The sequence below is a fragment of the Oryzias latipes genome, chromosome 5, assembly GCF_053564925.1.
Source record: "Oryzias latipes strain Hd-rR chromosome 5, Olatipes_Hd-rR_3.1".
Lineage (NCBI taxonomy): Eukaryota > Metazoa > Chordata > Actinopteri > Beloniformes > Adrianichthyidae > Oryzias > Oryzias latipes.
In genome coordinates this window covers 20,422,547-20,450,453 of record NC_136241.1, presented here as the reverse complement: position 1 = coordinate 20,450,453, position 27,907 = coordinate 20,422,547, and the positions used below count along the sequence as shown (strand labels likewise).

The window sequence follows — 27,907 nt, the reverse complement described above, 5'->3', positions numbered from 1 at the left end:
CACATTCATCACCACTACCACAACAGCAACAGCTCAAACAGAAAGCTTATTTCATGCAGTAACTCCAGTAACCTTTTTTGTTTATAGCTGTTCATAAAAAGAATGTAAAATGCTTTTAAAATAAATGGAAAAAATTGTTTTTTATCAACTAAAATAAAAATATTCAAGAGATTTGGTGGAAAAAGGAGGTCAAAACAGGAGGAACACAGATGGAGATTAGGGGGGTGGAGCTTACAGGTGACAGGGAGGTGAAGGATGCTGTGTGGCGGATTCGAGGCGAGCTGTGGACAAACGGTTGGACGGTCGGTGATGATGGCTCCGGAGCTTTACGTCTCTATCTACAGAGAACAGTTCCGCCCTCCTGGCAGGGTGAAGAGAGCAGAGCTTCGACCCACCTCGGCCCACCGCAGGAACAATCCCCAGCCCAGGCCGGTAAGATGCAAGGCTCTCTGCATCCCCGCGGTGCAAACATTTTACACATTCAAGGATTTTGCATTGGTCTCAAAGAAAAGTAGGTATTATTTTGTCATCATTTGAAGTCAAGTAGTCTATATTTACCCAAATAACAAGGAATAACTGCAATATTCTTTTTTTTCTAATTTTTTTGCCTTTTTAGAGACAAAATATATGCACATTAAAACAAATAAATCCCAAATTTACTTAGTTTTTGTTTAGTGCACAGTTTCACATGTTAAAATGTGAAACTGAAAAACAAATCCCCTCTGTTTCCATTGGAAAATCCGCGGTTTTAATCAAAATCAAGTCACTGTAAATGATATCTGGTTTTCTCAGGGCATCTTTTGGTCTTTTTTTCACTTTTTACCTCCCCAGGACTTCTTGTTTCCTCACCCTCTCCAGTCAAACTACAGGCAGGCCCGTTCACTGGTACACCCACTGACCTCTGCAGACCCCAGCCGGCCCCTCTTCCCTCCTGTGACACATTCATCATTGCTTAACCGTACCGATGAAACCCTGTCAAACCCAGAGAATGCAGGCAAACTCCAAAGCCTGCCCTCAGTCAATGAAAATCGTGCACAAGATGCGCCCTCTAGTGGGAGATTGCGGACTCGACACCCCAAGGAGCCTCCGGCTGAAATCCAGTTTAAATCGATTTTGAGGTAATCACAAACATAATGGCAAATCGCATCAGCTTTTAACTTAAAGATGACTGCAATCACACACTTATTTGAATGGATTGTCATTGCAGGACAAATGATAATCTGAGGAATTCAGCACTGGAGCTCAGGCAAGCAAACAACCTTTGAACTTTTCTCGAGGCCTCACAGCTGAGAAACCACGTGGGCTTCTGCAAGTCTTATCAAAAATAAATGTATTGATTTCCACAGGCAAAAAGCAGGATCTCAGATTCAGACAAGGCCCCAAACCAGCTACCTTCCTGCAGCCTCTCGCTGTTTTCAACGAGCGCAACGCAAGTGTTGCTCTAACGGCACCTTGGATTACAGGTGCTCATGTTACACCCCTTTGACTTAAAAAATATATAGAACTGTGTTTTAACACTGTGGTTTCTCAACAGTGGTTGCAACAGCTGCTTCCATGTTGTGAGGCCGTACCAAGTTGGATACTACAGCATCCACCCAGAGTTTGTGTCCGAAAGCCTTTATTAGAGCCACTAGAGCGGCATTCCCATCAGAATGAGAGACTGATGAGCTTTTACTGCGCTGATTGTGGAGCTACTGTGTTAGGAGCCTCAATGCTAATGTCAAAAACTTTTTTAGTTGTTAATCTGCAAAAACTTTCATTTAGTTTTAACTAAATAATCAAGAAGAAAAGCCTTGGTGTGCTGAGTCTGAGTTTTAAACTACTAGTACTACAGTACAATACAACTTCTTTGAAAATGAGAGATAACTCCTCTTCATTTTCTTCTTCTTTGGATGAGCAAGACTGTTTGAAAACTACAACTATGAGCTATGTCTGGAGTGATAATTACTCCATATAAATTCCCATCATGAAAACATTGTGTGCTTTAACCCTTGTGCTATCCTAGCACTTTAACATTGGGAGTTGGGTCATCTAGACCCCACAGGACACTGGGCTGAACCTTTTTTCTTCAATGATTTGTGATCTTCACTGGTATACATGGATAACATGAAATCCTCTTTACCTTTATCCACCTTTGTCATGCTAGGGAGAACATGTCAATGTAAGGGTGGGGTCATAGTATAGCACAAAGGTTGAATGACAAAACTGACGAGAAAAGAAAATCAAAATTTTTGAGTTCTCTTTTTTGTTTTGTTTTGTTATAGGCCTATACATTTTGCAGCCTTTCAATTACTATTAAAAATTATTTTGAAAAAGTCACACTGTTTCAAACTGATTTGTTGTGTGAAAAAATATAGAGTTGTATATGATAGTGTAAAAATATTCTGATGTGGTTTCAGGCCTTTAAGGCTTGTGTCCAACCTCATACTGTTTTCTCGTGATCTTTTGAAAAGGATTTATCACTTTTGTGTTTATCAGTTTCTAAGTTGCTGTCTCTGCTAACATATGTCTCTAATGGATCTTCTTTGGACTAAAAGGACCCCAAATTTATTCCCCCAAGTTTCTTCATTGAAGCTATTTTCCACAAATTACATGTAAAATAAGTCATTCTTGTCAAAGTTGGGGCAGAACAAAATTTTTGAATATATTCACAAAATAAAAACATATATTTGCCCTTAATCACAACTTTCTTGTGTTATTAAGTTCCAGTCACACTGTTTTTTAAAATCTAGTTTTATAACTTCACTGCCATCATTAACTATTTATTTATTTATATGTTTGTTTATTGTTAAAAATTCTGTACTGTATTTAGATTGATTGATTTATTTCCCTTTTATTTAAATATGTTTTTGATCATGCACCAAGTGAGGCGCACTAATTTTTTCTAACCAAAGACTACATTTCCCGTCTCGCGGAGGCGTGTGTTAGGCGGAGGCGCACCAACCAGCGCTTTGATTTCCCTCCGGGGGGGTTTTCTTCTTTGCGAAGAGTGGGAGACTCACAAGAAACACTTTGTACTTCTTTGGAAAGCCGCGCTGACCGGTGAGCAAACTTTGTGTGCTTTTATTAAATCTGACTCCTGTTTGGAAAACTGCATTTGCAGAGACAGTAATCATAGAGGCTCGCGGACCCCATGTTGCCCCCCCCCCCCCCTCCGTGTTGTGTTTTTTCGCACCAGCCTCAAGTCAACAAACTTGGGTTTCTCACGTCGTTCTCCGAAAACAGTCAGTGTAGCCGACGCATTTATACATTGCTGCATATGTGCGTGGTTGTTTAGAAAGAATGTTAAAAATTAGTAAAAGTTTCTGTCTCCATTTTTTTCTGCGCTTCTAGTTTATCATTGGTTTTCCTTCTTCTGGATTTATTAGACTGCACGACCTGACTGACATTCGCGAGCTGGAACACGCTGCAGCCTGGAGAAGGAGCACGAGACCACAGATCAGCACTTTGATGTTTATTTAAGATCAGACGATAAAAAAAAGACAAATCAGCTAATTTGAACCCATCAGTACAGTCCTGAATAAAGATGTTGCCAAGACAAAAACAAACGATCTAGTTCATTTTAAAATGGTTTAATTTTGTTGCTTTCATTGCAAATTTGATTGCAAATGTTTTGCTTGACTTGAAAGTCTGTTATTCCGATGTCTTCATCATCATGAAGGAACAGTCACCCTAAAGGAAACTGCAGGCTTGCTGACTTGTTTTGGTCATTCATTGTTCTGTGTGGTCAGCATGTGGGCTGTTTTGAAACCACCTCAGAAGTTGAATAGAGGTTGCGGGTTTCTGTTAATGCCCCTGAATTTTTTTCCCCAGTTACTCATAATCTAATTTGCTTGGTTTACTGAATCTGTATCTGTAACTTTTTCTTGTTACACTAGTTTTTTCTTGAGATAATTAGCCTCTTCATCACAGCAGCAGCTGATGTTGATCATTAAGGAATCAATGGTTTCTTTTTTTATAAATGAACTGGGTTCTTACATTATTGTCTTGGATGCTGAACAGAATCTATACTAAATCCATTCAAAATGAGTCCATCAAATAGCCAAACACCAGCCAGCGTTGTAATAATGGATCCTTGCTGGGGCTTAGCTATAGTCAGGACTGGTCTGCAAAGAGGTTTGGTGAGGGGAATTGAACTGCTCATGCTGAACTATCAAATTTACTGCGATCAACGGGTTCACACTTTAGGAAGGAAGCTGGTATTTACTCCCAAGCACGTCTGCTTCTTCATTCTCTGGTTGGGGGATTCATTTCTGTGTAGAGTTTGGGGGACTCTCTTCTCTGTATTGCTTGAGTTTGTTAGTACAGTAGTCACAGTTGAGCACAGCCATCCTGGCCGTGTCCAGTTTGGTTCGTTGGTCTTGATGGAGCACAACGTTTAGCATTCTTTCCTTTCCCCCTTAAGCACTGGCAGAGGTTTAAGGCTGAAATCCCCTTTTCTGTTTTGTCTACTGCCTTACATACAAATGAGTAGTTTGTAGTTGTAAATGTAGTTTTTGAGGTTACTGTTGAAAACATCCACTTTGATTTGTTTTCCTAAAACCTCAAAAACATCTTGGACGTTTAGGATCTGACTACGTAAAACCTTCAAAACAACAATATTTGCTTTTATAGTGTGGTAGATACTGCACAAATGACGTAAGGAAGGTCTAAAATAATAGAACAACATGGGTATATAGAATGTGCTTTTATTTTTCCTGAATTCTTCATACACTGGTTGCATACTCAGATGTTTTATCACATGTTTGTACACTACAAATACAAAAATCAGAAATACATGTTGTTTTAATAATAATATAAACTGTGAAAAACAAAATTTAATATCTGAATTTAAATGTTTGTTGTCTTTTTTCCATGACAGGGAAGCAGAACAGAGGTCAGGACAGCACCAGAACCCAGTACTAGGAGAACCTGCTAGACATTTTAATGATCTGAAGAACGTCACTGCAGGGACTTTCCCTCTGAGCAGCACAAGTTATGTATCAGGTGGTACCAGGAGGAGCAGGGGGAACAATTACTGATGTCATCCCCAAGCAGAAGCACACCAAGGACACTAGGTCCTTAGTTGGGGCTGGAGTAATCGGTTTGATTCTGGTAATAGCAGCTGTAACGGCCTGGTGCTACTACATCGCCTCTCTACGTAAAGCTGAGCTATTAAAAACACAGCTGCTGGATCTGAATAAAGATGGATATATTATTCGCAACCAAGGAGGCTCCATTGTTTTCAAGATGGATTTCAGGTTGGTACTTTTTGCACTATGGTTAAGTGGTTGCAATGGGATGTACTTGGGTTTGCTTGTAGGGATTGTGTCAATAAAAATACAAATAAATCAATTGCCTTTCAAATCTCAACAGATCTGGGACCCTTGATTTGGACTCTTGCTCTAAAGACGGAGAGGTCCTCAGTTGTGACCGAACCACTGACCGAAAACTTAACTTCTTCATTATAACTGTGCGACCAAAGGATCCAGTGCAGTGTTACCGTGTACGCTGGGAAGAACTGGTTCCAGACATTCCTGTTGAGCACGCCATGACTTATGAGTTTGGACATTGGTATGGAGGTGCAGTGACAGCCAATCAACATTGGCCTATTTCTATTTCTGGCCAGCAGGCTCCCAAACCCTTTGTTACAAATGACATCTACTCGAACCGTAATGAATTTGGAGGAATTTTGGAGAGTTACTGGCTTTCGTCCAACGCCACGGCCATCAAGATCAACAATTCTGTTCCGTTCCATCTAGGTTGGAATGACACGGAGAAGACCATGTACTTCCAGGCACGATACAATGACAGTTCCTTCAAGCCAAATCCAGGCGAGGCACCAGTCGCCGAACTAAGCTATCGAGTTTGTGTTGGCTCAGATGTGACATCCATACACAAGTACATGGTTCGCCGATACTTCAACAAACCCTACAAGGTACCTGCTGTAGACATGTTTAGACATCCTATATGGTCAACTTGGGCTTTGCATAAAAATGATATTGACCAAGAGAAACTATTGATGTATGCTGCCAATATCAGCAAATATAACTTCAACTGTAGTCACCTTGAATTAGACGACCGCTACACAAGACACTATGGAGATTATGAGTTTGACCCTGTCAAGTTCCCAAACGCCTCAGCCATGTTCAGTAAACTAGAATCATATCGATTTCTGGTCTCACTCTGGATTCACCCTTTTGTTAACTATGAGTCAGAAAACTTCCACACCTGTGTAGAAAAGGGCTTCTTCGTCCGAGAACCTACAGGTCGACTGCCAGCTTTGGTACGTTGGTGGAATGGCATTGGTGGCATTTTGGACTTTACAAACCCAGAAGCCCGTGATTGGTTTGCTTCTCAACTACGTTCACTGCGTACAAAGTACGGAGTTTCCTCTTTTAAATTTGACGCAGGGGAGACAAACTACCTACCTTGGAAATTTAGTACTAAAATTCCCATTCGGGACCCCAGCTTCTTTACTCGACGTTACACTGAAATGGCTATTCCTTACAATGATAGAGCAGAGCTCCGCAGCGGTTACCAGTCACAGAACATATCCTGCTTCTTCAGACCAATTGACAGAGATTCTGTATGGGGCTATGAACTTGGTCTCAAATCTCTTATTCCCACTGTGCTAACCATCAGCATTCTGGGATATCAGTTCATCCTACCAGACATGATCGGAGGAAATGGATATCTGAACCATACAAGTGGAATCCGTGCATTACCTGATCGAGAACTCTATATTCGTTGGTTGGAGCTGTCAGCCTTTATGCCGTCCATGCAGTTCTCTATCCCACCTTGGGAATATGACCATGAAGTTGTTGAAATTGCCCAAAAGTACACAGCTCTCCACGAAAGTATTGTAGCACCTCGGGTTCTCGAGCTGGCAAGTGAGGTCCTGCACACAGGGGACCCAATTGTACGTCCGCTTTGGTGGATTGCTACAAGCGACGAGACGGCATACAAAATCGACTCCCAGTTTCTGATTGGGGACGATCTTATGGTAGCTCCAGTTCTAGAGCCCGGAAAGCAAGAGCGTGACATCTACCTCCCTGCTGGCCACTGGAAAAGCTACAAGGGGGAAAGGTTTAATATCGAGAAGCCACTGCATCTTACCGACTACCCGGTAGACCTAGATGAAATAGCATACTTTGTTTGGGTGAAGTAATGAGAAAAAAAACAACTAATTGTCTTAGAATGCAATTAGTCTTCAAGACAAGCCTCCCTTTTCATATCAGCAGAAAAATGTGAACGAAGTTCTGTTAGAAAAAGAGTTTTGATTAGCATGATATACTTTTTTACTCAAAGAAAGGTTTTGTAACAACTTAAATCCACAAATGTGACAAATATGCATAAAATCCTGCCTTATCATCATTATTATTATTTTTTTCTACTTAATTAAGACTCGCGAATGCTGCAAACTCTTCAACATTTTGCATGTTAAGACATTGCTATCAAATTCTCTGTTAATGAAAAATCAAAACTGTCCATATTTATTCACTGTAGGGTAATGATAAAAGGTAGAGAGTTGAAGATCTGTAGCATGAAGCGATAAGGCAGAGGCTTTAAAAAGCCAACAGACCGCTCTCTTGTTGTTAGGCAGCATGACTGTCATATTTGAAACATTAACAAGTGCTGGCCCCTCTGGGTCGTTGTAGTTTAACAGAAGATGTCTGTGACAGCAGATTTCTGGGAATGTGCTTTACAATAGGAGGAATCCTGCCAAGCAAGCAACAGTTTTGTTTGTGCTTCTTTAAGCTGTATGCATTTAAAGCTGTAGGGAAAAAGGGAATAACCATTACGTTTTTATATATCTTGTGAGTCTTAACAGCAAAGGTAGCTGTAGCCAAATGACAGATTCTGGTCTACACAACATCTTTCTAGACCATTCTACTCCTCCGTTCTTGATAATACATGGCTCACATATCTGCACTAATGCTTGCGGATAATTAATATTTGCCATTTTTGCTCAGGTAACTTCTTCCTCAGACATTGGCGTGTTTGAAAGTCTAGTAGGGTCTGGTTTTCATTTTTATTAATGCCTTTGAATGCAGCCAAATGTTAGTAGTACTATAATGTCTTATAAAGTGACTGCAACATTTAAAAAAATGCAAGCTTCTCTGTTTAATTTTCTTTTTTTCAAATGCTTTCTTAGGGTGTAAATGAAGCTTCATTTGGAATGTTGGTTTATTTATTTGAATTCTTACATTTTTGTCTGCTATTTAACATGCAGTGCCACAGTGTCTTTTTATTAATCTCGTTGAAATAATTCAAAAGCTGAAAGTAATCACCTAAAAAAGGAAGCTGAAGGTAATGCCACTTCCTGTACCATTACCACAGCATCGGATGTCAGTCAAAAAGATCTTAGTCTTTGCCAGTGTTCATCTTTTCTGGTGTTTTTTTAAAATTTAATTTCAAATGAATACACACGAGGGAAATACAGGGAGCATGAATTTGTGACACATAATGCCAGGATAGGCTTTGTTTTTACACCAAAGGGAAATTTCCCCAATGATGCCCCTCTTTTGTTAGATTTTTTTTTAAAATTGATTATAGAAGTTGAGAGGAATTCTGATTTTCCAATTGGATGGGAAAAATTCCACTTATTGTCTACTTAATGTACGTTTTTTCAAATTTATTTTATTTTAACCAATTATGCAGCCTCATAGTTGCACTTCAATTTGTCCCTCGGACCTCATTTATTTGTGCCCATGACATCAGATCAACACAACATCCCTATCTATTAATAACAGTTCAGCTCAGCATTTTGGATGAGGGAAGAAGCTATTTCTGTGAGGTGCTTTACTGCTTTACGGCAACTCAGATGGACTGCTCCCTGAACGGAAGGTTTCTCTTATTTTGGTCCTTGCCACTCAGTATGTTTCAGTGTGTGTGCGCTATGTTTGCATGCGACAGACAGGTTTTGTCAAATGTTGATGCTATTTTCAATAAATGCAATAAATAAAGATGAAGTATCCCTTTCTTAACATTTATTAAAAATCTTCAAGGTTGACAGTAAGCTCATTAAGGTGGTACGTTTGCTTCATGGACTAACATTGGAAAGCAAGACTCTTCATTATCCTCACAAAGGTTCAGAAACTCCAAACTTACTTTTTATCGCCAACAAAAGTATATGGCTGTAAAATTGATCGATGGATGTGAAATTTATGTCGGCCAGCTGCCTGTGGAATCAGTGAGCCGCTAACGACCTCTAACCTCTTGCGAACCAGCAATCCACAAAAAGTTATGTGCCAATCGGTCCAGCATCGAAAGAGATGCCCTTGAGGGACTTTTCCAACTACTTTACACCTCGCTCATTATGAGACAATTATGACAAGGTGATGAAACAATTGTGCGGGTTATTTGGAGACTGTGGAGATCAATAAATCATCTGCTGGTTCGTGACGTGAGGCAGGAGAGCAAACGATGGGAGTATATTTACCAGACATCAAGCATAAAGATAACGTTTGTAGACCGGCAGACTGTAGCACTAATATTTATTACAGTTACCCCATTAAACACGGTTGTTCTTCCTGACTTCAAGAGGCCTGGCATCTCCATTCCTCATGGCTGCAGTCAATCTTTCATGTTTGGGGGGAATTTATTCCATTTCACAACTGTGGGATATGGTTCAGAACTACTGCACTTTATCTGCAGATGTCTCATCTGTCTTCAAAATTGATCTTGACTTGCAGCCTGTGCGGAGAGGACATACTTTCATTGATTACCTGTCTGAGTGCAGCTGAAATCAATATTATTTGTCAGTGTGCTCCCTGCAATCATATTGTTTGGTTCTGCTCAGCTTTTCATAGACTGAACCGATAATTTATGTAGGATCTTCAAAAGCCCCAGAGTGGAATGGGAGACGGGAGGGAGAAGGACAGAGAAAGGGAAACAATGACAGTTCTGCACCAAAATAGAGCCTCAATGGATTCAAGGGCCACAAAGTTTGCATGAGAAAATGGCAAATACAGTTCAAGATAAACACAAGGTCGATTTATTACATTTCTTTACTTGGTTACAGAGATAACGTTAGTGGACTCCAAATTCTTTCACTTTAACCAACTTTGGCAGCATTAAAGTCCCTTTACATTCTCTCCCACTATCTTACAGTCCCTCACACCTCCAACCTCACATGACCATTGCAACATAAATGTTGAGCAATATCGGAGCAATCCAGCCGAACAGTTTAGAGCCAGATGCCATCTCAGACGAGGAAAACAAAGACGTACATGGTCTAGTCGTCTGCAAGTGGGTGCATTAGAATTGAGCGGAACAAGGGGCTTGTGGCTTGCCGTAGAAGCTTCTAGGTCACAACTACAAGCTTTTTCAAACTGCATTTTTTATCTGCTCCTGATACACAACAATTTGAATAAAGAAAAACTCAGAAATGCATTTTAAAGCTTAATTTTCTTTACATATGACCTGCATCATCAGAAAAATGCAACAAACACAATTCTTTTTAAAGTTGTTTTTTTAAGTAATTGTTTCAGTGCTATTTTTATCATCACTTTAAATGCTTTATTTGAATAAAAAATGTAGGTGTGTAGCCTGAAGTTATCATAGCCAATAGACTGAAGGGTAAAAATCAAGAATACTGTTCAAAAAAAAAAAATTCATTTAAAAAAACAGCTAAATTTTAGGTCAAATTTGACTTAACCTGAACTCTTATAAGGCCATGCCATACTCCAGGTTTCCAGAAGGGTGCAGTGTATTTTCACAGATGCTTTAGCTGGCATGTCAGTTGACCGCCGTCCAGATGTTCTGCACACACATGCACTCACACAGACTGTCCCTCTGAGCAAGACATATAACTGGCACATCATTTCCTTCTTCCCGCTCCACCTGTGAGCCCACCTGTGTGTCCATCTGCAGAAGAGAGATGCCAGTTGTTCTGGTTAGGAGCCACTGTGTCTCAAGTACCTATGCACATCTCACACTAGTGTTAAGACTTCAGTGTGCTTTTGGGTTTCAAACACTCTACAGAGTTCATTAATGTGAAACCAGCTAAACTCATAGCTCTGATTCACTTCATCTAGTGAATACCTGCATTTTAGTAAAATACTGTATTACATTTATAGTTTGTAAAATATCACTGAATTGAACTTAATATGATTAATCTTTATTTGTAAACGCAATGGTAGGTAAGAAGAACAATAACAAAGAAGCTTCAATTGTAATTAATAAAAAATGCTTGTTGGAATCCTTGGAGCTGAGTGCAGAATGAGCATTTATCCCAGATGACCACCAGGGAAATAAAAGCTCACGGCCGTCTCTAGTGTTGATGCGAGAATCTTCGTCCTTAACCTGGGATTTTCACCGCGTAACTGGAATGACCTCGCATCTGGTGCTGCCACGGCTTGTCTGACAGGAATATGTCCGTCCTCGCTTGGTAACAAATGAACCCAACTCTCCGGAGACTGCTTTCGCATCTGTTTATTTATTTATTTATTTTTTTACCTGTCTGCTCAGTTCACTCTATCAGGTTCAGATTCTTCTGCAGCCTTTGTAGATTTCAGAGCCAGCCTTAGTCGTTTTAGGGACAAACCCAACATTCTGTGTCTTAAGGAAACATTGTGAGGATAAAAAGCAATGTTTCAGTCAAAGGGTTCAATGTTACTTTAATAAAAAAAAAACATTTATAGTATGTTTCTCATCAATCTTAACCTCATGAATGATTTTTTTTTCCAACATATAACTTATAGAATTATTGTTTTATCCCTTCAGACATTTGAAAAAATATAGCTGAAACCCCAATGCATAGTTTAAAGCTAAAATAGGAAATAAAACAGTAAAAAAAAAAATACAAAGTACAAAGTATTCAAGTGATTTTTTCTCTCTGATTGCTTCTAAAAATGGACATTGCAGTCTTTACACACAAACCAGAAAAGTAAACCAAAGTTAGAATATTTGCCTTCACTTCACCCTCCTTGCTTCCGAGCAGAAATCCTCTCCAGCACATTATTCAACATCGGAAGTAAGAAACAGAAGCAGAGATGGATGTAAACTGCAGCTTGAGTAGTACAGAGAAGTGCAGGGTGGTAAATCTTATCTGCCGTTTTGCAGTAAAGCTGTCTTAAGTTTTGGGTTTACTGTAGGATAATGCATTCAAGTGAGCCATAATCTAGTGAAAAGTAATGTGATATAAGACAAAGATGACAGAAAAGCTGGAAGTCTCACAGCATGGAAGTTGTTGACCACAGACGGGTCCATCTGTGAGGGGCCGGACGGAGCATAATTGAAACACTGGATTGTGGCTTCAAGGCTGTTTGATTGATACTGTTTTAGAACCCTCCTGTCCTGTCCGAGCACGTGAGGTCTACCTGGGGAGAAACTGGGGGACTGGGAAAGGTCCTGGGGTGGCTCATCCAAGTTTTTCAGAATAATTGGTGTCATCCATCAAACACCGCATTTAACGAATGCTAACGCAGGCCTGGCCAACGAAGGATTCATATATAAGGCAGCGAACTGAGAAACGTGCGGAGTGTAGAGACTGCTGAAGGTCTATCAATCAGCCAGTCGGCTCCTTTATTTAACAAGCGAGGCCCACAGACCCTGAGGGCCCCACTTCATATTCTGGCTGGTTGGACATGCAGTCTTGCCCTGGGAAAAAAAAAAAAAAAAACAGGAAAAAGAGGGAAGGTAGGGATGAGGGGGTGAAGGAAATAGGTGCACAAAGGGGTTGAGGTTGGGAGGGGGGAAGGATTGAGCGGTTGGAGGGTTTGGCCTGTGTTCCTTGGCGCAGCAGTGCGCTTCATCTTCTCAGTGCATGGGCCTGGAACTGGGGCTTGATGGGATTTTTCAGCCCTGTGGCCTCCGCTGTCCCAGCATCCATCTGGAGCGCTGCCGTGTGCTCAGCGGAGAGCCAGACAGTCAGCCACACAGCCGTAAAAGAGCAGCCCACGGGCCAGGCAGCACCACCGATCTAAAGCTCGCTGCTCTGTTCAGTGGACAGGCCAACATTCGGTGCCACACATTCCTGTCAGAGACACAGGCTGATCCCTAAAAGCCGCCATGTGCTCAATGGAACAGAGGACACTGAACGACAGCCCACACACAACCAGCAACTCCATTAAAGCTTGGAACGAGATGCAGACCCTTAATGGCACAGAGACCACCTCCCTCTTACTTTCATTTGATCTCTCTTTTTCTGCAGACTGCAATGGCATGGCACTTCTTCCCCCATTGTGTGACGTACTTTTTTTTTCATACTACTTTCACACCGGGCGTGTGTTGCATGTTCAAGAATCTGCTAAATGTACATTCTTGAACACGCTCTTAGCTTAAGGCTACGTACACACTGACCTCGGCAACTGGCGTTCGATAGAACGATTCTAATGAAGAGTTTATGTAAACGGCCATGTATCCTCGTTTCAGGCTTGTGCATTCAAAACGTGTCAGCAGGTGGGGCAGAGACTGATCAGTTGCATGATTTAGGAGTTATTTTGCATGTTTGCTGTGCTGTGTTTCACAAACTTTTTGCATGCTGTGAGTGGACACGCCTCTTGATTAGCGGCACCTGCTCCTTATTGAGAGGGAAATATAAGGGATCAGAGGAGGGAAACAAACAGAGAAATACATTGTGAGTCCTCTTTGGTAGTATCACGTGTGCTCTGACCCAGTTCATTCTTTCATTTCAGCAATAATCTAATATTCCCTATTTCCATTCCACATCCAAACCTACATTTACACAGGTTTACAAAGACCTTGAATGTGAATGTGGCGTTAGACAGGGGCAATGATTCTGTTGCACTTCCAGCTTTTCTGAAAAAAACATTCAGAAACTTAGATTAATGCAACACAGAGCAAACAAGCTAAACTACAACACTGAAATAACATGGTAGAAAATGTAAGCCCAAATAAGCAAAGACAATTATTTCTGCTCCTGGTTATTGCATCCAATTTTCTGTGCACTCCAGGGAAAAGGGAAAAGAAAATAATGGATTGATCCTGTGTGCTCTCTACAGGTGCTGAACAGGAACGAGACCCTGCCTGAAATAACCGATCCAAGTGTGGTCAGAAAATGTTTTTGTTTCACCTCAAGGCTGCGCTGCATCATTACCATATCTTTCTCTCTCGACGACAGTAAATTCAGTGAATGCAGCCCTGTGGCGGGCAAGGTGGATAGACGGCAGACTGTATGAATAAACAGTCTGAGGGCGCACTGTGGCCCCCACCTGCCCACCATCAATTAATATTACAGCGGCCACTGGCAGCTTGATCGTCCTTTTATAGGTTCATGAAATGATCAAACATCTGCTCATAAGCATTATATCTAGAGGTGTGTATGGGTCACCCAAACCACAACAAGTCCTAACTATGTTTATATTTTATTAACGGCATGAGGGCAGATCTCCAGAGAGGTGCCGTTATTATTCAAGGTTTGTTTTTTGTCTGGTCAAGCTCAACCCAGATCACGTTCTGCTTTTTTTTTTCACCATTTAAAGCTCAGCCGAAGGAATTCAGTGGAAAAAGTTGGGGCCAGTAACAGGTATGGCAGCTGTTGTGGACAAAGGTTTCAGAAGTCTGGTCCATGGAGGGAAGGAATAGATACTCCGGTGGTCCAAGGTTAATGGTGGCTCGTAACAAAATGGATTCAGTGCCAGGGGCCTGCTGTCAGGTGATTTGACATGAGAGAAAGGGGACTATCCATCTCCTGTTGGCCCCTCTGACCCGGCCCCTGACCATTCTCTGCAGCTAAGAGGTGCCAGGTGTAATGCTATTCTCACCTGCACAGGCCTTTGGTTAGCTAGCCGGCTGTCTTAAAATTCCCCCCCACTGCTGGAAGAGAGTCCCGTCACTTCACGCTTGACTGACAAAATAAAAAATGGAATTGAAAAATTGCTAAGAACAACAAGCTTTAGCTATTACAGCCTATTCCTACGCCGGGTTTTCTGTGTCAAACACATCTCCAAAACAACTTCTTTGTGCAGAATTCATCTCCTGGAAGCCTAAACTTAATATGATTTTAAACTCATTGTTGTTCAGTCAGCCTGAACACACATTCAAGCAAAATACGAGGGTTATCCAGCACAAAAACTACTTTGTGAAGTAACTTTTTGTGTGCTCTCACTCCCCGACACTGTTTCTCTTCAGGCAAATTCGGCCTCTTTTTTAAAACCTGACATAAATTCCCTGTCACAAATCCCCAAGGGGCAGGCGAGCTTGAAGGCACAAAAGCAAATATTTCCGTTTCTGATCGCAGCCAATCCCTTTAAACATCCACACTGGCTGACCGCCCTCCTCTCCACTGCTCCTGAACTAACCCCAGCACCCCAAGCCAACCATTTGTCACAAAGTAATTATAGAATTATTGATTCGCAAGCAATTAACACCTTTCCTCTCTGTTTTTTTTCCCAGTGTCCTTCGTACCCACATCCGCCCCGTCTTTTAATTTGAACTCCTGGACAAATAGAATAAGAGGCGAGAAAGAAGCTGTTGCAGAAACACACTCAATCCTGCTGGCATTTCCTAATTCTTCTCAGATGAACAGGGGGACGGGGACAAAACGGCTTTTCTGATTCCTGTTAAATTCTCTCCCCTCGTCTTCCAACAGTCAGGAATCTCTTTAGAGTAATGCCTACCACTACTCAAGCTGAGACGAATACATCTGCCATTAAACCTGATTGTAGACAGAAACATGCTTGTAACATTTTCCCTGCTCCAAGTGTGATAGAAACGTCACTGCTGCTGAAAACTACCAAGCTGGAACAGTCTGTTCTTTTGCTGTTTGATACTTTTTTTTAACACCTTCCTCCTGTCCAGTTTTACAGCTGCTGCAGGTGGAAGAGCTCCAGATGGACATGGAAGACTAAAAGTGTTAGAGCCTCCGGCTGGCAGGTGTCTGAGTCAGGTTGGATGTCATGGAACATCACTGCAGCAACATATGGATTGGGACAGAGGAATCCATTCCCCTTCTGGTAGGTTTCATGCATCTTTTCTTTCCTTTTTAATAGGCTCCTGACACTTGTAAATCTCCTTTTCCCCTCCTGTATAAAAATGTGTCATTTCAAAGAGGTTTAGTTGTATTCAAAGGCATTTTCAATAGCTACAATTGTCTTTAGTTTTAATCATATGAATCTCTTTCTATGTGACATTGTCAGTGGTGTTTGTGGAGGTGACTGGGTAAACTGGGTCACAGCTCTGATTTTAGTGCGCCACCACAAAGTAAAAGCACCAATAAATATTAATGAGACTCTATGGCAGGATAAGAGACAAAATTTCTTATTTGGAGCTTAGCAGTGAAAAAAAAAAAACCCACCTGACTTTTGAGATTTCCTTTTTTCCCTCTGCTTTTTCCAAAATAATTTCTTTCCATATAGTTGACTGAGGGGAGGGGGGGGGGTTGTGTGTGTGTGTGTGAGCTTGCCTGTGTGTGTATGTGTTGTGGTGGAGGTTGTGAAGGTAGATCTCGATTGCAATTCATGTCATGGATTGTTTTTCTCTTCTGCTTGGGGAGGTTGATGATCATAATTTCAGCTCTGATGACAAGGTGAGGGAAAGTGATGCAGCAAAGTTTAGTCACGAACCTTGAAACAATTCATCAAATGAGCGATGGTGTCTTAATGAGGCGTGGCTTAAGTTCTGGGACATTACTGGGTGCGATGAGCTTTATCCAGTGTGGATCCTTTGACAAGACTAAATATGTAGCCACAAGGGGGCCCAGGTCTGGGTCCCCCCTGTGCAGGTCCCCAGCCCGGATAAAATACAGGGTTGTGTCAGGAAGGGCATCTGGCGGAAAATAATTTACTCCTGTCTCCAACTAACTGAAGTTGACTCGCTCGCCTTTTTTTCGCAAAATGAACACCACCATATTGAAGCCTGACAATGTCAGTGAGTGGTGATTGGTCCGAATCAATCTGAGTCATCATTTTTATGGCAACTGCTCTCGCCAATCAGGAGTGAGCTTGTTGGAAGTCCACAGCCCTACCCCTTAAAGGCGAGGGACATTGGACATTGCAGATCACCTCTCCCTGTCAAAATGCTGTTGACCTTGTCAATCCTCCGTGCCATGTCCCCTGTACAGAATGCATTTAATATGCCAAATTTTCATTAATCTTCGAATGCGATCAGATCTTTGTTTTCATTCCATAATTCTGGACTCATTTGAATAACTTGCACTACAGGAAAAATATAATGAAAAAAAATTAGGCTTAACAAGAACATGCAGAGCAAGAAAAGTAATTCTGTCAAAGAGAATGACTGAGTAATAGCTGTTTATTTCTCAATAAGCCTATGGGATTTTGGCTTCTTGGAACCTGAGGGTGCTTCCTGTTTGGAACGCCGGGGGGGAGGAGTCACTCAGTGCAGTTTTCATGTACACTCAATCATTTTTAGATCTGGGGTCTGCAACCTTCAACACGTAAAGAGCCATTCTGGTCGATTTCTTTCAGACTACAAGCCAATAGGAGCCGCAGAGTCTGACTTCCCCCTTTAAAAAATAAGACACATATTTGCATTTCTATTACTGTTGCTATTATGATCAATATTACACTATTGTTTTTCATAAATAAAGCATAGCCATAAAAATACTTTTCTTTCAAAATAGTAAATAGTTTAAAACTTTTGACAGAGATTAACATGACTTCTTTTCAAAATAAAAGACACTGTACCACGTAGGTTTGTCTTCAGTGGATAGTGTGATGTAAGCAGCAATTAAAAATAATTAGTTTCTTTTATTGTTCTCTGTGACTCTCAGTCAGAAATGAGTAAAAGTGACTAACTAAAAAAATTGGAAGTGATCCTTAATTGATATTTTGGACCACATGGCGCACCCAAAATACTTGAATTTTGTTAATAGATAGTTTGCCTTACAATCTGTTGCGCCTTAAGTATGAATTCTGGTTGTGCTTACTGACTTGAAATTGATTTTCTGTGGTACATGGCACTCAAAAATGTGTCCAAAGGTTTGATTTTGACAAACTAAAAAGTCGCACCGCTTGATGGTTTGTTGGAGCATTGGGGGATTGTAGTCAGTAGTCTGGTGAAATGATATGTTGAATAAAGTTTGACTCATGTGTTTTGTTTCTTGATGTGCTGTATAGCCTGAATAATTCGTTTCATTTAAAAATTAAAAATAGATAGATAGATAGATAGATAGATAGATAGATAGATAGATAGATAGATAGATAGATAGATAGATAGATAGATAGATAGATAGATAGATAGATAGATAGATAGATGACTTTATTAATCCCACAATGGGGAAATTTCATTTATCTGTGGCAGCAACACGACATTCAGAAATAATCTATATAATATAACATCAATAAAGGACATCACAAATTACATTTATATTAGATAATTAAAAATATTACTAAAATTATTATGAAAAATTATTATCAAAAATGAGATTCTTATTAAATAAAGAAATAAATATTAAATAAATACAGCTGCAAAAGTGTAAAAAACATGCGGTCTGCAAAACATGTAAACTGTAAAAAAACATTACAAATTTTTTCAAAATACAGAAATAACTAATGAAGTTCACACCAAGAACAAAAACAAACAACTGTTCAGGAACAAAAAACAATTTAAAATTGAAAAACAACAACTACAACAAAAGTAAATGAATCAATGACTAAACAGAAAAACACCCCTGGGACCGTGGAGTGTCACTTTGACACGGTGTTGTACAGTCTGATGGCTGTGGGGAGGAATGACCTGCGGTAGCGCTCCTTCTTACACTGAGGGTGCAACAGTCTTGTGCTGAAGGAGCTGGTCAGCGCCTCTACAGTTTGGTGTAGGGGGTGGGAGGGGTTATCCATGATGGATGTCAGCTTAGCTAACATCCTCCTGTCTGCCACCTCCTCGATGGACTCAAGTGTGCAGCCCAGGACAGAGCCGGCCCTCCTAACCAGTTTGTTAAGCCTCTTCAAACACTTTATTATTCGTTAACCAGAGAGCCACAAAGCAGGGGTCAAAGAGCCACATGTGGCTCCAGAGCCTCAGGTTGCAGACCCCTGGTTTAGACACAATTACTACTTGGAGCCTCTTTAAGAACAGCATTTGCATACTCGTAATTTCTTCTTGGTAGCAAGGGCGGAACGCAGGGATCAAGCGTTTACAAATGTGGCACCAAAACAGTGAAACACTTTGTTTGCTGCTCACCCATCTGACCCTTCATTAGCTGTTTTTGAACCACACCCAAAAGCACTTTTGAGTCCTTGGGCAAAAATGTTGATCTCAGAGACATGTTATCAGTGTTTGAATTTGATAGAAAAAGAAAAACACATAGCAAAATAAACCCACCTTTCATTCAGCCAGGTTGCATTTTCTCGAAATTGAGTCATGGCACCTGAACTTGAAATCTTCTTTCTTGAAACGTTTTGCTGCTCATCTAGATGCCCTCTTCAGTCTGAGTGGTGCAGGGTTCAGTCCACATTTCTTCAATTTGATGGGAAACAAAGACGAGAAACTAGAGTATACACTTGTCTGAGGTTAATTGGAGGTTCTAAACTGCACTGAGTTGAACTGGTGTTGTATTTGCTGTGTTTCCTCCCCTAAAAAGGTAAAAATTCTCTCATGAATGAGAAAGAGTGAATACAGAAGCTGATTGTATGGAAGGATTATGTTACTTAAAACAACTCTACAAAGCAGCGCCAAACACTAGATGGCAGTAAGAGTTCTTTATATAACCCTTACTTCAAGCTCAATGTGAATATTTTCTACTCTTTCACAGTATTTCAGCTGGCCTCATTCATTATAACTATTAAGCAGTCAGGGGTAAGTTGGTCCGAAGCTTTGCGTCAGTTCTAAAGGGGGTAGCTGTTCCACCACAGCACAGCACAGGCGGAGCAGAGCTCGGTCGTAGCACAGGGTACTCCATTGATTTAAAGCAGGGTCATAAATTCAGTATGGTGCTAAATCTGGAGGCATAGGTGCTGCCTTAACAATCTGTTCACTTGTTAAAAATGAGTTTGGTGTTCTTCATACATGCTATGACTCTGTTACCATTTCAGCTATTATTAGCCTATAGTGTATTTTTGAGGCAACCAGATAGCAAAAGCAATGCTGTTCATTCATTTGTGGTCTTAAAGGATGATAACTGTTTGGTTTTGCCGTGATAACATTTAAATAATATTTACTTGTTCAGTAAGGACAGTTCTTACAATCTAGCTGTGGAGGCTGGCATCATTACTGATGAGTCTACTGCGGGGAAAAATGATGAAAGCTGTTTTTTGATTAGCAAAGTTGAAGAAAGTTATCATGCATCCTCTATTATAATTAAGTAAAGTGGGAGCTATGCTGTTGAAGGCAACAAGTTGGCTGGCAGGAGGTGTTTTGGGAGATATTAGTGAATGGTGTGAATTTTTTTTGGGGGGGGGGGGGGGGGGGGCATCAGGGGGATACTTGCTGGCATAAGCAGTGAAGGACTGCTTGGCAGATCCTGTTCCCAGTTGGGTCAGAACCTGTGAGCACAAGGTGGACACCTCTCATTGGCCCTCTGTCCCACCTGTACTCCTGCCTTCCAGGCTCTCATTTTACACATGATTAGCTTACCACCTGTTCTCCGGCTGGCCCTTGGCCTCCAGACCACTTATGTTATGACACTGTTTAGCAGTAGAAGAATTTTCGATGACACAATTTTTCCTCCAAAAAATATTACGATGCCTTTGCTTGACATAACTTTCTCATGTGTTTCTATAACTTTGTGAATAAATGGTCGGCTATAGTTTTTTTTCTTGTTCAGTCTCTATTACCTTTTAGAAAAGTCAGATAGATCACTATTCATTAGGTGAACAAGTTAATACATGAAGTGAAAAGAATTATGTGAAAAACAAACAATGTTTCATCTGATACTCTAATGTGCCTGTAGTTCCTCCCTGAACCAGCGGGAGGCACTGTTTACTATAGAATACCCACTCTGTCCAGTGAACAATTAATACTCTCATCCTACTAGCACATTTGATAAAACATAAAAAGCTGATAACGTTTTAGGAAAAATCCTTAACTCCAAGCATCTTAAAGTTAGAATATGTAGTATATTATTTCAGCTCACGCTTCAATGCTGCATGAATTGTTTAGCTTTTCAAAAACACAGTTTAAAAAAAATAATCTGATGAGTCAAATTATAGACGTAAATTTTAATTTTCAAACAAATTCTTATATTTAAATCCATTTATTTTCGATTTACAGATTCATAGTTTGAATTTGTTAGTTGCAAAAAGTGGCAGATTTGATCCATCTTCATTGAAGACATTTTCTCCTTGTTTAAAGCTGTTGTGTGATGGACGGTGGCACAGTGCGACTCACCTTGTTATCCCTGTGTAATTCATCCCGCCGGTAATACATTTATGCTCCGTCAGAGCAAAGGATTGGCTGTGACCCGTGTTGCCCTTGCCTCAGATGTTGGTAGCTTTAGACGGCGTAGACGTAAAAAAGGTTACTAAAGAGAAATGGACTTTGTGGAGAGAAAAAAAGATGCACTTTCACTTCAAATCATGACCAGTGACTTAAAAAAGGAATCAACTCCACAGATCATTCATGCTTTTGAACATTAACGCATGATATTTTAATTAATTACATAAAATACAACTTCAGTGCTTGAGTTTACCGGGTTTTTGAAAGCTGGATTTTTAAAAAATAAATAATTATAATTATGCGAAATAATGCAGCAGAACGGTATAGCTGTTCAACCTACAATGCAGTTTCTGGGTCAGCTGATAATCAGATTTCTTGAGTTTTAAAGTAGATTCTCCGTACTCCGATGGGCAGCCCGGATTCTCCCATCAGGCTGTTCAATCCAGATCAGGCTTAATTGAGCACAGGTGGGAGTTTGGCGGCAGCAAGGAAAAGAAAGGAAGAGAGGAGGTGGAGGGTGTGAGACCGAGCAAAGTTTTTCAAATCTTTGTCCCTCCTCAATTTCCATGCCTAATGAAGCTGAGCTGGAGTTAATAGTGGGTGTAATGACTTGTGACTGACTGGGCTGTAGGCTGCCGGGACGAGAAAGGGCTCAGAGTGGGTCATTGTGGAGTAAGGTGGGCAGAGGCATGCATAAAACTAACTCTGGACAGCGGAGGAAAAGAAGCTGGGTGCACTGCAGCGACCCAGAACGAGTTAAGGGACACACAGTCTGCAACAGATGTGACAAAGCTAGAAGTAGTTTTCTTTTGTACCGGTTTGAAATGCAGCAACATCTCTAGATGGGGGGAATCTGAGTTAGAAAAGCTGATTAAATCTAAAGATGTTTGCTTGATTAAAAGTCCCACTCCAATTATCCTTTGATCTGTTATAAAAAAAAAATTTCAAGGGGTCTTTTATGATTATGCTGTTTCTAGCCAAAACCAAAAACCTGTCATTTCCTAGGGCATAGTGTCTGCAGAACGGCAGTTGTTCCCACCAGGCTTGGAAACACGCGTTTGATCGACTGCTACGTACAAAATGCATGGCAACTGAATGCGCTTGAAGTCAAACCAGTTGAACTTTGACCAGTCTGGGACTCAGGAGCAGACATCATTGTCTTTGCTTATTTGGTCGTACATTTTATGCCAAATTTTTTCAACTTGGTTTTTTGCACGTTTGCTTTTTGTGGCATTAAACTAAATTTCTGATTGTTATTTTTTGAACCTGAGTTGAAAGTTAAACCAGTTGAAGTTTGACCAATCTGGGACTCGAATTTGGTAGTGACGTATGGGTAGTGTCCTTTTTAAAGCACATAAAGTGCCAACTGTTTGAAAACTGATCACGGAAGGGAAATTAATAATTGCAATTTGTGTCTAACTGGAATTATATGACACCAAGTCTTTTATGTATTGGAATAGAGATGTGAAAGAAAAAGCCTGGAGTAAGATTTGCGAGATTTGCACCGGTTAGACATTTCGCACTAAGTCTCTTCCAACCATGGGTACAATTGCTAGTATCAGACCTGTGCGAACACCATGTGCTAAAAGAGCATTCAAGAATATCTGTTTAGCGAATTCTTGAATGTGTCACAAATGCTCAGTGTATACATATCAAAAGAAATTTGCTTGAGTTGTGGGCTGTACCATTGGCACAGAGTAAGACCACCCCCCTTTTCTCCTCCCCATTATTCCCAGCTTGGAGCAGGGAGCCAGTGGACCTCCCAGTGTATTTTCTACATCACAAATAATCTCTTTTTCAAACTGTATTTTTCTGTCTGCTCCTGATTCACAGTGATTTGAACAAAGAAATACCCAGAAATGTAATTCGGAGGTTCTTTTTTTGTATATATGTCCCATGTTACTAGACAAATGCAACAAGAGCATGTTAAAAACACCAAAAACAAGATTTTCAAAGGAGTGGGTCTTTAAACCTCTCCTAGGAAATACATTTGGAAATTACAATACAACTGAAGGTTTCACATTTCCCCAACCAGATTCTTTCTTTTGCATCTTCAAGCTGGTGTCTTTTTCTGATTTTTTGGTGCACCACACAGAGAATTGAAGCTGGCAATCTCACCTGCTCTGGTCACAGTATGCCAACACTTCTGATGACACACACACGCACGCATGCACGAACGCACACACACAAACACACACACACTCCCTACCCAGATGGTCACAGATGTAGCTGTGACCATCCCCTCTCTACCAGGTGTTGCTTTATCGGTGTGTTACTTTGAACCTGATGCCATCTGCCACACTTAGCAGAAAAAAAACATTAAATATCACTGCTACACACTGATATATTTTTAAAAAGTGATACCTATATTAAACATATGTGTTCCAGTGACAAATTTCGCCTTAAATATATATATTTTTGTGAATACCTATTGGGAAAGTTCAAACCTAAATGACCACTTTTCACAAGTATAAAATCCCTCCTATACGTTTCAAAAATGTAACTTTGAAGAAATGTTATCTTTAAAGTCTATCCCCTCCTCATCCCAATAACAGAACAGCTTTCAAAACATTAAAAACCCAAGAGCGGCATTTCAAAATCTACAGACTTTGGTAAGACTGTTAAATATTAATGAATATTTGTGTATAAAAGAAAAATAACTGTACATATGTAGCTTACTGAAGGTCTCTTTTTCAAAAGGAGAGAAGACAGGACTGTTCTGATGGTGGACATAAAAGGTAATTCCAGCTTTAGTTGATTATTCATCATTAAAGATTTAAGATAACTCTAAGTTCTCTAATGCCTTGATGTAAGATCAGCTCTTTCATCGCCATAACAGTATAATCATAATTAATCACGCTCTCCAGTATCGCATTAATGTTGTTTACTTGCAAACCTGAACCCAGGACCCGAGTCACTGGCAGTGAATTGTAATAGCATTGTTTGGGCTCAGTGATCTGTCATCCCACCAACAGGTAATATGATAGTGGAGGAAACAGGATGTGCAATTAGATTTGTGCTGAACAGCGGGGCGTGTTTAACTCCATCGCATGCTTGAATTTTTAATCACAGTTGTTCTTTTTCGGAGCACACCTGCCTTGACACAGCGCCCGGAGCCTGCGAAAGAGCAAAAGGTCGACCCCTAAAAGTGATGAAGAAATAGAGGTGCTCATCACTGCTTCATGCATATTTATACCTAATTTAATTACATGTAATGAGGGGAGCCTTTGAAGTGCACGGTGCCTGTAATCAAGAACTAAGGGTGAAATTATTATTTTTTAATTTTTTATTTTTTGGTCTGCTAGATATATTTAACAAGTCTTTATACTAATTTGATATTTGAGATGTAAAGTCTGTGTGAGGCTGATCGAGTTCTTTACACAATATACCGATATAACGTAAGTTTAATAAATCAGTAGATTTTTTTCTGCTTTTTCTCCATATGGTTTAATACGACGGAGTTTAAGGGCCAGTTTAGAAGAAAAAAAAATTAATTTACGACTTTTAAGTCGTAAATTTACGAGAAAGAAATTCATTACTGTTAAATTACAAGATAAAACTCATTCAAGTTTTTTTCTGGTAAATTTACAACTTCAAATCTCTTAAATATACGAGAAACAATTCATAGATTTACGAGGAAATACACCAAAGTTTTCTGTTTATTGGAGCCTAGCTTGAAGATGAAATATGTGGAGCCTTTTGTGAAGCTTTATTTCCGGATAGGTTTAAAAGACAAAGACATTCGGAACTTTATGAAAATCAGATTATTGTCAGTGGAACCGTCTTTCCGGGGTTCAGTGTCGGTAAAGCAGAGTTTCATTTGTAAAATAAGGAGCTCAGAGACAGGTTTGGGTGTAGAGGACCGCTGCAGCCTTTATTTTACTTTTCATTCACATACCCTGAAGTTCATTTGTCACCTTACGTCATGAACCTGTCATTCGAACACCAGTGCGGAAGTAAATAGTGTTACATACGCCCCCTCCTCCAGATGAAATGTCCCATTTCAACATAAAACAACAAAGAAGAATGAAAATAGTCTGTTATATTGGCATTAGTACGTTGAAAATGACAAAAAGTGCTCCTCCTCAAACGGAAGCATCACCCGGCTGAGTAGCTCGGTTGGTAAGGTACCATGTAGGAATCCAGGGTTCGATTCCCGGAGGGGAATAAACAATGGTACTGGGGGCAATTACCATATCAATGGCGAGCAATTAACATCACTCAGTGGGGTTCCTTGGGCAAGACCCTTAACGCGACTGCCTACCAGCATGAATGTGCGTGAATGATCTCGGTGATGGTCAGAAGGACCGTAGGCGCAAACTGGTAGCCACGCCTCTACCATCACCATGTATGAATGAAGAGTGAATGAATAATGGACACAATGGAAGCGCTTTGAGGGTCTGAAAAAGTGCAGATAAATCCAAACCATTATTATTTTTATTTTTTATTAATACCAACGTCGAGATCTTGTCTTTGGTGGTGGAAGAAAGGATTCAAGTGGACAGCTGCAGGGACACCGATGTCTTCATCAAGGTGCTGCAGAGATCCTGCAAACCACCCATCAATTAATAAAACATTAATAAATTGTAAATCAAACAAATGAGCTTCCAAACATTTGGAACATTATCAGTAAACACTCAGCTTACCCGTTCAATTGAGTTTAGTCGGTCTGCTCTGCTGCTGCGCGGCGTTCACTTGCTGCTCTGTATGCTCACTTCCACTTTAATCTCGTAATTTTACTTTTTTTTTTGGTGGCCCTAAAACTCGTAGTTTAAAGCCTTCAAAAGTTGCAATTATTTTATGTCAATCAAAGTTTTGCATAAAACGTTTTGATGAACCCCAAAATCAGAAAAAAGAGTGAAGTCATGGATGTCACAAAATATTTTTATAACCAAAAAACAGTAATTGATCCCCAATATTTCATGTTATCTCCTTCAACATATTTAATATAAATATATATATATATTTCTCGGAGGAGAAACCACCCGCGGAGGGTGAGAGGGGCATTTTTTTTTATATATATATATCCATCCATCCATCCATCCATCCATCCATCCATCCATCCATCCATCCATCCATCCATCCATCCATCCATCCATCCATCCATCCATCCATCCATCCATCCATCCATCCATCCATCCATCCATCGATACACAATTGGAAAAAAGATGTTTTAACTTTGACGGTTCAAGGTCTCTTTCTTTGCAAATTTTCACCAAGAAAGTGACCACTACATAACACTTTTTTTTCAAGATGGCAACTGTGTGGAAGTCACAGGTCATATTTGCATATTTTTAAAAATTATTTTCTTGATTTACAAAAAGTAAAACTATTGTTAGGATTCCTGTTGCCGTTCAGATGACCTTGTAGCTTTTGGGTTGCCATTTCAACATTTGACACCCATGTCTAAAGTTTGTGTTAGCTTTAGTAAATTTTTTATTCTCAAACATACAGGAACAGAAGATTTGTTCTTGTTTTTGCATCAAGATTTATCAATTACTGACATACACACATGTTCCACTGGCTGCTTTGGGAAACTTTCTGTTGGATACAATGCAGAGTTCAATTTCCAAATGCCACTGACGCCTTTGCAGTGCAAGAAGCCTTATGTTGACCTTGTCCAGAAGTGGCATTGATTTGTGTGGGCTAAGAGGCATCTGGGAGAAAACATTTCAGAGCAGAAACCTCCATTGTGGTCAGACAAATCAGTAACTTTTCTGAGAGAAGGCTTCAAACACTAGAGGATTCTCAGCAAGATTTTGTATCAGGGCTCATTCTAATGCTTTGTTCTCACTGAATGCGATCCATGCAGCAAATCTGCATCCTCCGTCTCTGTTTTGATGTGCAGTGAATTCGCTGCTGGACGCTTGTGTAAAAATGAGTTCAGAAACCTGCTGAGTGTGGGAGGAGCAACAAAGTTTTTTAGCCTCATTGAAAGTCTTGGCTCTATATATACCCTGCTTGGAAGACACGGATGGTGTTGAAAGATCAGGCGTATTTATTTTGGAGAGCCCTACAAAAGTGTCTGTTACCACGTCTCTATGTTTGGTTTATGAGATTATTCAGACACTCCGTCTGAATGAAAGCCGCTTTCAGTGGTTTTCTGTCTCTCTGTGACCCAGTTTGACGACATTGGTCCAAGACGGGAAAAAATAACAATAAATAAGATGATCTTTTTAACATTGTGTCTACATGAATAAGAAAAATATCACAAAGTTTAGGAGGAGAACAATCAGATTCTGCTCATGTTGGTTTTGAACTCCACCCACTGATGGCATCCTCAACACATCACGGGCCAAGGCTAAGTCTCTGATTGGTTGACGCGATGTATTGTTCACCAAAGTTCAGATATTTGAACTTGTGTGGCCAAATATTCGCTGCGCATCAAAAATTTTGCTGTAATGTCACACTGCCTGTAATGCGTTGCTGCAAGACCGCTGAGTCTGGCGATCAAATCGCGCTGTAGGACGTCGGAATGACTACATTACATTGCCTTAACGTTTAAACTGGATACCCCTGCTGGATTTGGTGTGAACGCAGGTTAAAAAAATGCACTTTAGTTTTTTAATATCTTGGTAAATGCAACATTAGTGTTTACATGTAGGAAGTAACATTTAGAATA

General features: G+C 40.3%; 2 protein-coding genes and 1 long non-coding RNA gene across 4 annotated transcripts in view; 2 read left to right on the top strand and 1 right to left on the bottom strand.

Annotated features, from left to right (window-relative positions):
* Nucleotides 1-27,907, bottom strand: part of dnai1.2 (dynein, axonemal, intermediate chain 1, paralog 2) — a 395,863-nt gene that overhangs the window by 37,228 nt on the left and 330,728 nt on the right. The window lies entirely within an intron of this gene.
* myorg (myogenesis regulating glycosidase) lies at nucleotides 2,904-8,948 on the top strand. Of its 2 annotated transcripts, none has more exons than XM_004068979.4 (3): nucleotides 2,904-3,042; nucleotides 4,862-5,240; nucleotides 5,356-8,948. In XM_004068979.4, exons 2-3 carry the CDS (start codon nucleotides 4,978-4,980, stop codon nucleotides 7,148-7,150), a joined length of 2,058 nt encoding a protein of 685 aa, XP_004069027.1. In that variant the 5' UTR covers nucleotides 2,904-3,042; nucleotides 4,862-4,977; the 3' UTR covers nucleotides 7,151-8,948. The 2 variants fall into 2 exon arrangements, with proteins under 2 accessions (XP_004069027.1, XP_078803576.1); XM_078947450.1 differs by lacking the exon at nucleotides 2,904-3,042 and adding an exon at nucleotides 3,188-3,224.
* Nucleotides 15,758-27,907, top strand: part of LOC105354105 (uncharacterized) — a 102,748-nt gene continuing 90,598 nt past the window's right edge. Inside the window, exon 1 of the long non-coding RNA XR_002873292.2 lies at nucleotides 15,758-15,902. This is a non-coding gene — a long non-coding RNA (uncharacterized LOC105354105). The remainder of the gene's footprint in view (nucleotides 15,903-27,907) is intronic.